Below are 17057 nucleotides of genomic sequence, written 5' to 3' on the forward strand. Positions count from 1 at the left end.
ATAGTATGGTCTTTTCCCAATTTAGTGGAAAAGGAATTAATAGAATTTTCTCAATTTTAAGAGTTTTTCCTAAGTAAGTTATGCCTGCTTAGGTGATCACATGTGACTTATCTTCAATACAACTAGATTAATGTGTGGCAAATGAGTGTTATAGGGCACTCAGTCAGCAACCAGTCATGATTATATAGGCAGTTTTTTATGAGCATGTGTGCTTGTGATTATGGCTTTATATTGCTATATTTACAAATGTAGTCATCTTCTATAAGTAAAAGTTCTTCTAGTTGTATGCTGAAATCAATTGAGTTATTGACCTTCCAGCTTCTTCCTTTCCCATCCAGCCAAATCTTTTACATTGTCCATATGTCACTTTATCAAACTAGCTCTTGTAGTTCCTTTAACTTGTACTCTTTTACCTTCATGCTTTTGTATATGCTCTCCCTAGAAATTCCTTTCTTTCCTTCTTTACCTGTGTGATTTGTTGTCCTTTAAGCCTCAGATAAAGTATCAGGTGTTATAGAAGTCACTTATAAGACTCTAGCTACTTTAGTTGAGCTATTCCCTTATTCTGTTTCTGTATTACCTTAGGATAACTCCTGTCACACCAGGTAGTCCTTAGTTTTATCCTTCTTTTCCTCTACTCTGTAAGATCCTCAGTGTCAGGGACCATGCTTTTACTATCCATTAAGCCATATAGTAGATTTTTTTTTTTAAATAAATGGTGTTCTTCAAAGAGCACCATGTCTTCCAGATATATTATCATCTGAATTACTTTAAGAACCACTGCTTTAGGCTTCTAAAATTTCCTCTAAGAGTACTAATAATAGATTATTAACAGATTCATCTCTGAAATTCCATCTGTGCTCTCCAAACTTGATTAGGTATTGTCCACTCTTGGGAGACCTGGTATACATAGCATATACAACTTCCATGTGATATCAGATGTTCTAGTTCATATAGCTTATGGACAATATAAAAGAAACTTTAATGATATTTTAAACATAAATCTCAGTACACTTAGATTTACTTGGTTTTTACCTGGTCATATTTTCACACACCATGTTCTACAGTATTTTTTTCTTTGGTAACTAAAGAACATCATTGTTGCAATCATATGTTGATTCAACAAGTATTTTATGGAGTGCCTACTATGTACAGATGCTGTCCTAGGCTCTGGAGAAAGCCTAGACAAATTAAAATGTTTGCCCTCATGGAATTTTAATCGTGATACACGATGAAAAAAATATATAGTATGTTGGAGATACAAAATGAGATAGATAAAAATAAAGCAGAGAAAGAATAGAGAATGATGGGTTTATGAGGAGAGTTGCAGTATTAAAAAGTCTAACCAGGTAGGGCTTCACTAAGAAATGACATTTGAGCAAAGATCTAAAGATGATGAGTCATGTGGATATTTGGGATAATAGTGATGCATAGTTAACAGCAGCCAGTACAAAGTCCCTGAAACAGAAGCTTGCTTAGAATATTTAGAGATAAGAGAAAGCTCTTATAGCTAAGGGGGGGGGGGGGGAAGAGTAAAGGGGTTCTCATAGGAACTTAGGTCAAAAAGGCTATGGAGAAGCTAGATATTTTTAGGGCTTTGTGGGCCATTCAAAAACTTTGAGTCAAAGATAGAAAGGCATTGGAGAGCTTTAAGGTGAGGAATTACATCATTTGACTTATATATTTTTTTTTAATTTTTTATTTATTTATGACAGTCACACACAGAGAGAGAGAGAGAGAGGCGCAGAGACACAGGCAGAGGGAGAAGCAGGCTCCATGCACCGGGAGCCCGACGTGGGATTCGATCCTGGGTCTCCAGGATCGCGCCCTGGGCCAAAGGCAGGCGCCAAACCGCTGCGCCACCCAGGGATCCCTTGACTTATATTTTAATAGGATCAATCATTCATACCACATGGAGAATAGAATGAAAGGGGTGAGGATATCAGTTAAGAGGCATTGCAGTAATTTAGGGGAGCAAAGATAATGGCTTGGACCAGTTGGTAGCAGTGGAAGCAATAAAAATGGATCACATTCTGGATCTTTTTTAAAGATAGTACTCAGGTAGTTTGCTAAAGGATCAGATACCAAGAGTGGAAGAAAGGCAAGCCAAGGATAACTCCAAGGATTTGGGCTTACATAACTACAGTGATGAAGTTGCCTTTTTAAAAAATAAACAGAGGAGTTCTCAGTAGTGAAGGAACTCGTACAGCCATACGTCAGAGATATGGTGGGTCTGGTTCCAGACCACAGCAATAAAGCTAATTCATAATAAAGTGAGTCAAAAGAATTTTTGGCTTCCAGTGTATATAAAGTTATCTTCACACTCTACCATGGTCTTTTAAGTGTGCAATAGCATAATATCTAAAAAAAAAAAAAAAAAAAAAAAAAAGATGTATATACCTTAAATTAAAAATACTCCATTGCTAAAAAAAAAAAAAATGCTTACCATCTTCTGAGGTTTCAGCACAGTGTCATCTTTTTGCTGGTAGAGGGTCTTGCCTTGATGTTTAACTGCTAGCTGTTCAGGGTAGTGTTTGCTGAAGGTTGGGTAGCTGTGGCAATTTCATAAAATTGAAGACAGTTGTGAAATTTGCCTTGAAAAAAATCACTCTTTTCGTGAATGATTTCTCTGTAGCATGTGATGTTGTTTGATAGCATTTTATCCAGAGTAGAACTTCTTTCAAAATTGGAGTCAGTCCTCTCAGACTCTGCCACTGCTTCATCAATTAAGTTTAGGTAATACTTTAAGTCCTATGGTGTCATTTCACCAGTCTTGAATAGATTCCATTTCAAGAAACTACTTTCTTTGCTCATCCATAATAAGACTATTCTCCGATTTAAGTTTTATATTGAAATTACAGCAGGTCAGTCACATCTTCAGGCTCCACTTCTAACTCTAGTTTTCTTGGTCCTTCCAACACATCTGCAGTTATTTCCTCCACTGAAGTTGAACCCCTCAGAGTTATCAATGAGGGCTGGACTCAACTTTTTTCTTCCAAACTCCTGTTAATGTTGATATTTTGACCTCTTCCCATAAATCACAAAAGTTCTTAATGGCATCTAAAATGGTAAATCCTTTCCAGAAGGTTTTCTATTTATGTTGCCCAGACCCATCAGAGGTACCACCATGTTTGGCAGCTATAGCCTTATGAATTGTTAAATCTTATGACTTTAAAGTCAAAATTACTCCTTGATCCATGGGCTACAGAATGGATGTTATGTTAGTAGACATGAAAATAACATTAACCTCATTGTATATCCTCATCAGAGGACTTGGGTGACCAGGTGCATTGTCAGTAAGCCTTAATATTTTGAAAGGAATTTTTTTTTCCGAGCATTAAGTCTGAACAGTGGGCTTAAAAAATATACATCTATACTGTTGTAAACAGATGTGCTGTCATCCAGGCTTTGTTCCAATTATGGAACATAAGCAGAGTGGATTTAGCATAATTTTTAAGGGCCCTAGGATTTTGGAATGGTAAATGAGCATTGGCTTCAACTTAGAGTCAGCTACATTTGCTCCTAACAAGAGAGTTAGCCTGTCCTTTGAGGCTTTGAAGCTTTAAAGCCACGCATTGACTTCTTTCTAGTTGTGAAAGTCCTAGATGGCATCTTCTTCCAATATACGACTTTTTGTCTGCACTGAAAATCTGTTGTTTAGTGTAGCCACCTTTATCAATTATCTTAACTAGATCTTCTAGATAAATTGCTGCAGCTTCTAACATCAGCACTTACTGCTTCACTGTATACTTTTATGTTATGGAGATGAATTCTTTCCTTCTTTTTCTGCTAGCTTCAGACTTTTCTTGTGCAGCTTCCTTACTTCTGTTAGCCTTGATAGAATTGAGTTAAAGCCTTAATTCTAGATTAGGCTTTTGACTTAAAGGAATGTTGTAGCTGGTGTGATCATCTGTCTTGACCACGTAGTCTCCATCATATCAACAATAAGGCTGTTTCAGTTTCTTCATTCATGTGTTCCCTGGAGTAACACTTTTAATTTCCTTCAGGAGGTTTTCTGTTGCATTCACCACTTGGCACACTGTTTGTCACAAGAGGCTTAGCTTTTGGCATTTCTTGGCTTTCACTTGAAGGCTATTGTACAGTTATTAATTGGCTTAATTTCAATATTGTGTCTCAGGGAATAGGGAGGCCCAAGGAGAAGGGGAGAGAGATGGGAGAATGGCTGGTTGGTGGAACATTCAGAACACATACAGTATGTATCAATTAGGGTTGCTGTCTTATATGGGCACAGTTCGTGGTACCTCAGAAGAATTATAATAGTAATATCAAAGAGCACTGATCACCTTAACTAATATAATAATAGTGGAAAAGTTTGAAATATTGTGAGAATTATCAAAATGTGACACAGACGTGAAAAGATCAAATCCTGTGGAAAAATGGTACCAATAGACTTGCTTGATGCAGGGTTGCTACAGACCTTCAATTTATTAAAAACACAACATCTGTTGTGCAATAAACAAAAGTGCAATAAAGCAACATACAATAAAATGAGGTATGTCAGTATTAGACTAACTCTTTCATAGGTAACAATTAACTTGGAAGAATATATAAGACAACTCTGAAGGACTTGACCCTCAAAAATGGGAGTCATGTTGGAATATATTATTACATGGTTTTTCTCTCTGAAGGCACTCCTACCCTGTGCAGTGTGAGATGGCTGAAATTCAAGCAGGAGGCCACATTTTATTGGCTTCAGATGTTGTAAGATACAGCTCACAGCTGCTAGAGAAGCTGGAAATTGAGGGGAAAAAAAGGATGAGCCTTCCAATCTCTATGTGAATGCCCCTGAAATCCTTGGCTGACTCTTCAACTGCTTATACAGGGGGAATTTCAAAGAAGCTACTGAAAAGCAGTAACAGGAAATATTTAAAAAGATGAACAGAGATTTCAATTTCTTTCCTCCTCAGGAAAAACAGTTTGGAATTTTGGAAGGGCTTAATAAACACCCTGAGATTTTCACTGAAAGATCAAAAGGGCAGTGGCTCAGCAGTAAAGACTGTCCTGAGATTAAGAATAAAGTAGAAAACCAAGCCTCAGTGTGATCAACTAATGTAACTGTAACTATTCAAGGGGAAGGTAAATGAATCCAGTCTCTACAGTGTGTCATTCATAATGTCCAGTGTATAATGAAACATTAACAAGTTTGAGAAGAAACAGTAAAACAGAACACATAGTTAAGAGAAGAAGAGTCAGTAATAGATCCCTATGTGGTTTACATGTTATAATTATAGACATGAACTTTAAAGGTATTACAAATACCTCACGGACTTAATGTAAAGGATAGTCATGAGTAAAGAAGGATTTCAGCACAAGAATGTTAGAAACTATTGAAAGGAATCAAATGGAAATCTAGAAGTGAAATGTTTCATTTGAAATATTGAAGAAAAGTTCAGGGAACTTGAAGATAGGTTAATAGAAATTATCCAGTCTAGGAACACAGAGAAAAAAAACTTGGGAGAGAAAAAAACTCTCAGTGGCTTTTGGAACAATATCAGACAGTCTAACATGTGCATGTTTAGTGTCAGAAGGAGAGCAGAGAAAAGAGTAAAGCAGAAAAAAATATTTTAAAGCAATAATGGCCTAAAATTTCGCAAATTTGGTGAAAAATATTATTTTATAGATCTTAGAAGTTCAGTGACCTCCAAGCATGATAAGTACAAAGAAAAGCACGCTTAGACGTATAGTAATTAAACCAGAGACATACAGAAAATCTCGAAAGCAAAGGAACAGAAGACAGATTGCATTAAAGGAGAACAATATAGTTGACAGCTCTCATAAGAAGCAACCAAAGCCAAAAGACAATGGAATGACCTCTTTAAAGTACTGAAGAAAAAACTCTCAACCTAGAATTCTAGTGAAAATTTCCTTTAAAAATGAAAATATCCCTTAGGTAAATGAAAGCTGGGAAACTCCATTGCAAACAGGTTTGCACTGTAGGAATGCTAAAAGAAATTCTTCAGGCTGAAGCGAAATAACACCAGATGGAAACTTAGAGCCACAGGAAGGAATGAAGAATACTAGAAATGATAATTATGTAGATAAATGTAAGAATATCTTTTCTCTTTTCTCATTTTCCTTAAAAAGCAACTGCTTAATAGGCAAAATTTATAACATCGAATTACACAGTTAATAACAAATCTACATAGAAAATATATGACAATAGCACAAAGGAAAGAGATGGAGTAAGTTATTGCAAGGATCTTATATTTTATGTGGAGTGACACAATAATTTTAAGTAGACCATAATGAGTCAGGGCTGTATACTATAATCTCTAGAACAAAAGCATTTTTAGAAAAAAGTATAGCCCATTCCCTCTCCCTTACCCAAAAAGTAAATAAATAAATGGGGCAGGAGAGGAAGAACAGAGGAGCAAAAATCAGATGGAATAAATAGGAAACAAAATGAAACAAAAAAACAGCAAAATGATAGTGTAAACACAACTGTTATCAATAATTACAATAAATGGAACATCATATCCAAGATCAGGAGCAAAGCAAGGATTATCTATTTTCATCTGTTCTATTTAACATTTTACTGGAGATTGGGCCAAAAAAAGAAAGGAAAGAAAAGGTATACATAGGATATCCTAAAGAGTCTTCAAGTACTTGATGCAATAAGTGAATTTAGTGAGGCTGTGGGATACATGATTTGTATATACAAATCAACTGTATTTCTATAAACTAGAAGGAAACAGTCAGAAAATGAAGTTTTAAGAATATCATTTACAGTAGGAGTCTCCTCCCCAAAAAGGATTTATTCCTAATTAGGAATAAATTTTTTTAATTTTTTTTATTTATTTATGATAGTCACAGAGAGAGAGAAAGAGAGAGAGAGAGAGGCAGAGACACAGGCAGAGGGAGAAGCAGGCTCCATGCACTGGGAGCCCAAGTGGGATTCGATCCCGGGTCTCCAGGATCACGCCCTGGGCCAAAGGCAGGCGCTAAACCGCTGCGCCACCCAGGGATCCCAGGTTTGCTAGTTTCCATTATTGCTGGTGAGAATTTTTATGTCTTCTGAATCTGTCTTGATTCTTCTCCCTCGTAACTCTTTGGAATTTCTTTAGCCTTCAAGTTCTGATATTTTACTCCCCAGTGTGAGGTTATGGACTCTTTCCTTCCATGCTGCTGAGCACTTGTTGGATCCTTTCAATCTGGAGATTCCTGTTTTTTAGCTCTGGGATATTTTCATTGATAATTTTCTCCCGAACACTCTTTCTATTCTGTTTCTGGAATTCTTATTAGGTATTGAAACTTCTACATCCATCCATCATGGCTCTTAACTTTTTTGACTTTCTCCTTTGTCCTTTTGTATTGGATTTGTAAGAATCCTCAGTAAAATCTTCTATTTTACTAATCATGTGCAATTCATCTCATTTAACACCAGTAACTCTAATGACATTATGATAGTATATGTGTCTGGGAGCAATATACTTTGTCTATATATTCTATGTTAGAATTTGCCCAGAAATGAACAAATAATAGCAGTTCTGGAGTATATGATTGCTTCGTGTATTAAACAAATCTAAAGATGGAAACGTCCTGTGAAATTACTAAATTCTCGGATTTTCTGTGGTGCTACTCCATGTAGATCAGTACACACTTTATTGGAGGCACTTTATTGGATCCCTCAGTACACACTTTATTGGAGGCACTTTATTGGATCCCTCAGTTCCCCAAACGTTATCCTCTTTGTTCTATGTATGTCTCTCTTTCAGGGTGCTAATTTTCTTCATTGTTTGGTGACCTTTTGGTGATTTGCTCATCTTTGTGTTTTTACACTCTTGCTTCAGTGTTCAGTAGCTTACTGCCAAAGATCCTGAGGGAGGTACAGGACAAGTTTCTGAGGGGCAAGGCTGCTACTTGTCTTCTGGTATGGGTGCTCTCCTTCCCTCCTGAGGGTCAGTGAGTACCTGGGACATAGCAGTGCTCTGCAATCCCAGTAGGTGTCATTACTGCATAGGCTGGGACATAAACCTCTGTTGACCGCTGTTTAGTACAAGCTGAGGGACAGGGAGCTCTCCCAGGTACAGTTTACCTATTAATCATCCTGATGTATGTCTGAGAGAGAGAGAGAGAGTGTGTGTGTGTGTGTCCTTGTGTCCCCAAACCCCAGCTGTCTATGTCCAATGATTCTGACTTGAAGCTGTCTTCTAACTACTCCTACTTTTGCAGATGTCTTTTCCTACATGTGGTTCAGGCTATGACTTCCTTCAGTTTATTCTCCCCTCCCCTTGCTGCCATAAATTTGATCTTGTCTGCTTCCAGGAGACTGCTGATAGTCTTTTCTTATTTTTTGATGCACTTATGTTTTATATTTTTTGAATTTAAATGTTTCCTGAGGGGCACCTGGGTGGCTCAGGTAGTTAAGTGTCTGCCTTGGGCTCGGGTCATGATCTCAGGGTCCTGGGATCGAGCCCCACATGTGGCTCCCTGCTTAGCAGGGAGCCTGCTTCTCCCTTTCCCTCTACTGCTCCCCTTGTTCCTGCTCTCTCTCTGTGTCAAATAAATAAATTAAATATTTTTAAAAAATAAAAAAATAAATGTTTCCTGAAAAAAGTTTTCTGTAACCACCCATTTAAAGTAACTGCCCAGTAACTTTCTATTATATCACCTCAGGTTATTTTCATTATAGTATTCATCTCTACCTAATATTTGTCTTTTGTCAGTCTTCACAGACCTAAATGCAAACTTCATTAGGGAGGGGCCTTATATATTCTATTTACTGCTGTATCTAAAGTAGTTAGAATAGTGTCTGGTATATACTAGACATTAAATGTATGATACGTGAACTAAGTAACTTTATCTTTTTTTTAAAATTGTATATCACAACTGCTTGAATTATACAAATTTTAGATTTTATACCAGCAACCAGGCTTAATGCATATTTTAGTTTAACCTCTCTGTTCAAGACCCAAAATAGTGATCCCTGGGTGGCGCAGCGGTTTAGCGCCTGCCTTTGGCCCAGGGCGCGATCCTGGAGACCCGGGATCAAATCCCACATCGGGCTCCCGGTGCATGGAGCCTGCTTCTCCCTATGCCTATGTCTCTGCCTCTCTCTCTCTCTCTCTCTCTCCCTCTCTCTCTCTCTCTCTCTCTGTGACTATCATAAATAAATAAAAATTTTTTTAAAAAAAGACCCAAAATATTTATTAACCAAATAATTGTCTTTGACCAGAAAACTATACATTAATCCATGGACCAGTACGAACATAAAGTTCTTAACTTCTAGCACTTCAGTATACATGTCATTAAACTCTGCTTTAAGCTCTGAGAGAATAAAAGCAAAGCGTCGGTTTTTCTGAGAACATTACAAGATGACCAGGAAAAGTCATAATTATAGTATCTATGACTGTATGAAATATGGTCTTTTCTCAGGTAAATTGTAAATCAAAATGCATCATATCATCATGTCATATTATAATGGAGCTCTTTTAGCAAACTCAGATTCTTAAATTAGGTAAAGGATTGATTCACTCTCTACCAAATAAAATTTTACTTTTGTTCCCTATGTATCTTAGAGTAAATTTGGTAGTTCTAGTCATCTGACCAGCCAGTATATGATAGAAAAAAACAATTTTTTAACTTAAAGTCCTGTTAATCATTCAGTGATTGAATCAATCATTCAATGTTAATCCCTTACATATTAGACTGTAAAACAGAAAATCCACTTAGCAGTCTGATTCACTTCTTACGTGAGAACTCCCTTGAAAGAAAACTCCATGTCTGGACATGTTTTGAGCAGGCCTATACTGCTAAGTATATTACTTTTTCAGTTCCCATAAAAAATATGGTAACATTTCAATTTTCTGCGAGACCAAATTTATTCCCACATTTTTCCTTTAAAATGTTTTAAATTTTATATTGAAAAGGGTAAAGAGAAAGTCACTTTATAGAAAGCAAGAAAAATGCGTTTGTTCCATAAAACAAAGAATGCTTATATGTTCATCACTTGGAAATCTTTAGGTTACTTATATTCCTGCTATGAAGAGGATGAGCTTATTAAACTTTACAGAATTAACCTCACCTTTATAATTCTGATGCAAATCATTTTAATTTTGTTCTTCTTTTAATACTTAGGCAAAGATGCAATTTACACAATTCCAGTAAAAAACATTCTTGCTGTGGAAAAACTGGAAGAGAGCTCTTTCAATAAGAAAAATGTAAGTTACATGATTAATTATATAAAGCTTTTTAAATTGCACATATTACTTGATGGAAAATTTTCAAGGTTTTTATATTTGCTATTAATCATTAATATTTTATAAGTGCTGGCTAGAACTGTCAAAATTGTCCATTATTGCTCCTGAAATGTCCACTATGCTCAAATTTAAAATTTTTTTAATAAATTTATTTTAATTTTAAATAAAATTGTTCATTGTTGTTGATGCCTTATATAGTGTGCCTAGCCTATTAAGTTTAAAGGTACTTTTCTCAGTACTACTTAGTACTTTGTGACACAGATTGTCCTTGGAACTTACTGGAAAAGTAACAATTTGTAAGATACCTGAGCAGCAGTTATCTAGCCAAGCAAACTATATATTTCTTTTATATATCTTTTTCTGTTTGTGCTGTGTTGATTTTTAGACTCTGTTACTAACTTTTTATCTTAATTGCCTATGAAGATGTTCCAAGTAATACATATGGAGAAACCACTCTATGTCCAGGCAAATAATTGTGTAGAAGCTAATGAATGGATAGACGTACTCTGCAGGGTGAGCCGATGCAATCAGAACAGGCTCAGCTTATATCATCCCTCTGCGTATCTAAATGGAAACTGGCTCTGCTGTCTGGAGACCAGTGAAAGTGCCCTCGGCTGCAAGCCATGTACTGCGTAAGTTTCTTTCTGATTAAAAAAAGCAATATTTCAAGTGTGGTATATCAATAGAATGGAATATTATTTGGCCATAAAATAGAATAAAGTATTGATACAGGCAACATGTATGGACCTTGAAAATAGGCTAAAAAGCCAGAAACAAAGGCCATATATATACTATATGATGACATTTATATCAAGTATCCAGAACAGGTAAAATTATAGACAGAAAGTAAATGAGTGGTTGCGGTGGCCTAGGGGGAGGGAGGTTTGGGGAGTACTAATGGATGCAGGGTTTCTTCTTGGGATAATGAAAATGTTCTCAAATAAATAAATAATGGTTGGCACAAGTCAAAAAAAGTGGGGTGGGGGGGTCAATGTCGAAGTAGATGCACAAGCCTGAGCAAGGAAGGGCTTGGTATTCTCTAATTGTATAGAACACCTGTTGTAGCCCTATGGACTTAAGAAGTAATATATTGCTTTTGTGATGAAGCGTAGGTGTTATGAAAATGATTTCTCTTTTGATTGGATTTTGGATTAGAGTTCTATAATAACCAAACCTCTCTTGTCCCCATTTTATTAAATTGTCAAACGAGACTAGATTTCTGAGGTTCCTTCTGCGAAGTTCTGAGGTTCTGATTTTAGTCTCAAGTTAGCCAAAGTCTTCGGCACGTTAACAAAATGGAATTTTTCAATGACTTTAATTTCATTTTTATCATAGAGGTGTCCCAGCAGACATCCAAATAGATATTGATGAAGACAGAGAAACAGAAAGAATTTACTCCCTTTTTACCCTCAGTTTACTTAAGCTGCAGAAAATGGAAGGTAAATATGCAATTAAAATATTTTTATATAACCATGATCCTTCACTACCAATTCCTGAAATAATTGCTTTGGCATTATCTTAAAGTTAAAAATACTCGTAGCTTTACCAAAATATTACTTATGTGGACGTTGATAAACTCCTAAATGGGCGTTTTTCATAGGCACTCAAGAAGATACTGGTTTTGCATAAATGTGTTGTTCATAATTAATAAAATGAAAGTATGTGATATATCTGTGCATTTGCAGGGGGAAGTCTTCCCAGCTTGAGATGCTCAAGAAATTCTTATGCTAAAAATTGGATTTATGGAACTTAGTTTTCTGATCAGAGATTTTACTGTTCTTTGTAGAGGCTTGTGGAACTATAGCGGTCTACCAAGGACCACAAAAAGAGCCTGATGATTATTCTAATTTTGTAATCGAGGATTCTGTAACAACCTTTAAGACAATTCAGCAAATAAAAAGCATCATAGAGAAGCTAGATGAACCTCATGAAAAGTATAGGAAGAAAAGATCAAGTAGTGCAAAATATGGAAGCGAGTAAGTATTTTTTAAGATACTTAAAACAAACAGACAAAAAGATACTTAAAACATATTTTTAAGCATTGTTTGAAATTCCAGATACTAAAAAAAAAAAATTCCAGCTACTACTTTGTACTTATACCTGACACGCAGGCTTCCTGCTCACCTTCATCTTTCAAGACCCAGCTCTGAACCTTCCTCTTGTGCAAAAGTTCCCCTGGCCACTCACACAGTGATCTTTGCAGTTCTGGTATTGTTTCATTATGTTGGTGGTGTACTTTATCACCACTTCTAATGTTAAAATTAATTATTTCATTAAATCACTTAGTAGCTTGTTTTTGTTTTACCCTTCCTCTTCCATCTTAATATTTTCTACAGTGCCTTATACATACTAAGTACTAAAAAAAAAAAAAAAAAAAAAATCAACTGTGACAGTGATCTAAGTATTTTATAGTTGATTCTTTGGACCCATCTCAGAAATAGGTGAATATCACAGTGGATGACAGCAGCAACATTTAATGCTTTACTAGGAGCTTAGTCCACTACCAGGCGCTGTTTCCTACTATCTTATATCGTATCATTTAGAGTGTTTTTAGAATCCCCATTTAAGTGGCTTAACCAATAGGAAAAAAAATTTTTTAAGATTTTATTTACTTATTTGAGAGAGAATGAGCGAGAGCACACAAGTGAGGGGGAGGGGCAAAGGAAGAGGAAGAAGCAGGCTGCCCTATCTTCTCTACATTAGTGTAATTGGTTCTCTTCTAACAGTGCTAATACAATTTCCTTGGAGTCCCCAGAAATTTCCATTTGAGGTCCTATCCAGTGCTTGACCACCCTTCTAAAATCGTACCTATCCCTCCCCTCCCTCCCTCTCTCTCTCTCTACCTTTTCCCACCTTTATTTTTCTCTAAAACAAAATATCAGCATCTCAGGGCAGCTGGGTGGATCAGTTGGTTGAGTGTCCAGTTCTTGATTACCACTCAAATCGTGATCTCGGGGTTGTGGGATGGAGCCCCACCTCCGTCTCCATGCTTAGCGGGAGTCTGCTTCTTTCCTTCTGACACTCCTTCTATGTGCACAGTTGCTTGTGCTCTCTCTCTCAAATAAATAAATCCTTTTTAAAAAAAAAAGTCGGTTTCTCTTGTATTACATAGTTTGTTTGTTTTACTTTCCCAATACCAGAAAGTAAGCTCTATGAGAGCAAGATTTTGTCTATTTTGTTCACTGCTATATCCACAGCTGCTAAAATAGTGCCTAAGATTTAATAAGTGATCAGTAAATACTGGAATTAATGAAATAAGACTTGAATGAGAGATTATCAAGGGGAAATTATAAACACTTAATGGATACTGTAAGATAATTTGTAACTTATTAAAGTGTTATATATTTTAACTTTTGGAAAATGGTTTTCTTTTATTTTCTAGAGAAAATCCAATTGTAGGAAAAACATCTTAGAGTATGGCCAACTGATTCAGAAGAACTGGAAAATACTATTTTTGTTGGAGTTTTTCAATTCATCATTTATTTTGCTCCTGGTATTTAAGAATGAACATTGGCTTCAGTGTCAACTGTATTCACATTGTATTTAATATTTAATAATTGAAAGTAACTGGGAATCCTGGTATTGATGCATTACTAGAGAATATGAAACTCAGGATTCCCTTCATATCTTACATGTCAAAAGCCGTGTGTTTGCAGCTTCTTTTTAATAGAATCTTCCTAAAGAAGCTTTGTAACAAAAGGAGAACTCCTCCATAGCAAGAAACCATCTCTTCTTGTAACACTCCATGTTCTGTGAACTTTTCACTACCATTAGTGCCTGCTCTATACTGCCAGTGTTGTGTTTTACTAGAAAATCCAATCCATGACAATTCAGAGCTTTCCATTTAGTTCATCTAGACCCTCCCTCTTCACAAAAGAAAATAGAGAGATTTTCATCTGTTAGTCATTAACAATTATATTAGGGACTTTAGAAAACTGCCAGAGCATCCTTGAAGGTTGGTAGATCCTTTTGCCTATTTAAAGATGTAAACAGAACTCAGACAGGAGGAATCAGGGAACATGTACTGTTGTGTGCATCTTGTTTACATTTGGGATGAGTGATGGCAGATGAAATACAGTGAGACCACTAAATTTTTTTTCATTGTTTTAAATATCAGGTACTCATTTTCTTGATTTGAGAGCTCGAGTTAACATGACTTGTAAGGACATCTCTTCTGGAAAAGAAGAGACAGTAGCCAATGGAAGAAGGTGATGGGGGAATCATTTGACTTCACCTGTTATTCCATGTTATTATAAGGGCCACCATAAGGACACTCTCCTCCTAGTGAGAGGGTGAGAGCTAACTCGAGAACAGTCACTCGGCGCACTTTAATAATCTGGGCTGCCCCAGATTATATTTTAGATACTATATGGTATCTAATCTTTATGATCAGTTGAATGATCAGTGTCTAAGTCTAGAAATAGTGCTTTCCTGAAAATGTTTATATTTCATTGCTGTTTTCTTATTGCCTGCTAGCCAAATGGAGTTTGGGCAAGCAACTGTTTGAATCCTATTTTTCCCTAATAATTTACTTTTATCCTAGAAACCATAATTGTAAATAAGCAGTCGAAGCAAGTTGCCTCCTTGAAGTTAAGAGGGATACACATTGCTTCATCAGTATTAAAAACCATGGTACTCTTATTTTGTCTTTTTAAATTGAAAACATTTTCTAAATGTGGTACTTTAAACCTTGGAGTATTTACATATTTCTGTTTAAAACTGTGACTTATTAATGTAAGTCTAGCTAGTAGTGCTTTTTTTTTGTTTGTTTTCCTGAGCATAAGCTATATTTCAGGATACACTTTGCCAATTATGTTATTGGTGAGTAATTTTTTAAATTATATTGTTACTAAGGAATTTTTTTAAAGACCATTGGCACACAATCAGAGTTGTTCCATAAATGATTATAACTGAGCAATGTATTTCTCTAAATGACTTGTTAAAATCAATTGGTTTTATTTAAGAATCAGTCCTAGTCTCCATTATGGTAGGTTTATTCCTAGCCCACTTTAAAGACAAGTTTGAAAGACTCCTTTAAATTTTATGAGTTTGTATGTTACATAAATTACACTGATTTATAAATGTGAAAGAATTTAACCATTTAATAAATTTCTCATTGCTGAATTTCATTCAGGTTGAAATTTCCTCTTAAGAGTCTCTGAGATGTCTACCTGAAAAGGACATGTGAGCATTGCCAAGTACCACTCTACTATGCTTTAATGGCTGTTTTAGCCCTCTGCTATTTTTTCAAGGCAAAAGAAATATTTTTAAAATATTTCTGATATCAAATCCCCAATCATGATTGCTCTTAAAGATCATGGCATTATCAAAGGGATCAAGGCTGTGTGAATACATAACTCTGAATTAGAAGAGAAGAGTTCAGTCATATAGTTTTCTTCACATGACACTTTTAAACAGCCTATTTGACTGGAATTAACCAGCTTTGGCACAGCCAAAAAGAAGTAATGTGAAATTAAATTAATTTTCTTTGAAAGTCTACTGAAATAAGAGAACAAGTCAGTAGGACCCTAAGATAACCTAGGTACTTGCTTCCAAGGGCCTCATTCCTCTGCTATTACTTATGGTACTTTGATTTTTGCTACCATGCTTTTTCTGCCTTTTCCACACTTGAAAAAAAAATACCTGGCAGCTCACTTCACCCTAAAAACTCAAAAATGCCCAGAAGGAGAGAAAAGGATGATTTGAAGAAACTCTTGCCGTAAATGCCAGTTCTGGTTCTTAGTTTAGCCATTTCCACCAGTTGCAGTTGTAGTGATCTGTTTATCTGTTATTGTTTGTTGTGGCTTTTTTTAGTTTGGTTTTTTAATATTCATTTAATAAGATGATGGCAATAGCAAAGTTTTCTATCCCCAGGAATATAATTTATCAAACTAAATGATTTTATTTGCCAAAGAAATATGTTTATGTCACGGGTAATAAATAGTTAAGTGTCCAAACTAGGATTTCTTTATTATTAAAAAGAAAAAAGTGATGAATGATGTGGCTTTTGTTTGTTTCTGAAGCCTAATTTCATTCGTTTTCAGAAAGGCTCATTCATGCCAGATTTTAGAAAACAGATTTTTTTTTTCCTTTTTTTTCTTTCTTTCTTTCTTTTTTCTTTTTTTTTTTTTTTTTTTTTTAAGTAAAAGCACCTTTAATTTGTTCTAACGGTACATCTGTAATGACAATGCTACAAAAAAACCTTTTAGGTGTCCTTACAGTATGTGAAAAGTACAGGACTCATTCTAGAGTTAAATTACCTGTCTTGACCCATATTATCTGCTTCCATTTTTATTAACTTGGAAATTAATATGTTGCTAGTAATATTGGTTTTTATAGTGTCCAGTTTGAATATGTAAGTTATCAAAATTTAATGTCGTGAATTTGTGTAACCATGTTGTATTGTTGAGAATGTATTTTTATTTAAATTTTATTTTCTTATCAAGAGTATTATAAAAATTAAAACTTTTGTAACTGTCGCTTGGAAATAACTCAAATAAATTACAAGAAGCCTGTCTATTTTCTGTGAGACCTTACTTTCTTACTGATTTAGGAGTTCTTGGGATGCCTGGGTGGCTCAGCAGTTGAGTGTCTGCCTTCAGCCCAGGGTGTGATCCTGGAGTCCCAGGATCAAGTCCCACCATCTGGCATCTGGCTCCCTGCATGGAGCCTGCTTCTCCCTCTGCCTGTGTCTCTCCCTCTCTCTCTCTCTCTCTCTCTCTCTCTCTGTGTCTCATGAATAAATAAAATCTTTAAAAAAAAATTCATGTTGAAAAAAAATTATTCTTGTTTAAAATTATTGTACTTCACCTATTCATAAGGAAATAGCAAACATGA

At 35.6% G+C, this 17057-nt stretch overlaps 1 protein-coding gene across 5 annotated transcripts in view; it reads left to right on the top strand.

The window, feature by feature from the left end:
- Positions 1-16739, top strand: part of RASA2 (RAS p21 protein activator 2) — a 153240-nt gene extending 136501 nt beyond the window's left edge. For all 5 annotated transcript variants that reach the window (XM_038571086.1, XM_038571087.1, XM_038571088.1 and 2 more), the window contains 5 exons: positions 10099-10181; positions 10644-10852; positions 11556-11659; positions 12007-12196; positions 13603-16739. In XM_038571086.1, coding sequence (XP_038427014.1) covers positions 10099-10181; positions 10644-10852; positions 11556-11659; positions 12007-12196; positions 13603-13633 — 617 coding nt within the window. In that variant the 3' untranslated portion in view covers positions 13634-16739. The remainder of the gene's footprint in view (positions 1-10098; positions 10182-10643; positions 10853-11555; positions 11660-12006; positions 12197-13602) is intronic.
- The last annotated feature ends 318 nt before the right edge of the window (positions 16740-17057 follow it).

This window comes from Canis lupus, chromosome 23 (assembly GCF_011100685.1).
Source record: "Canis lupus familiaris isolate Mischka breed German Shepherd chromosome 23, alternate assembly UU_Cfam_GSD_1.0, whole genome shotgun sequence".
In the NCBI taxonomy this organism is placed as follows: Eukaryota; Metazoa; Chordata; class Mammalia; order Carnivora; family Canidae; genus Canis; species Canis lupus.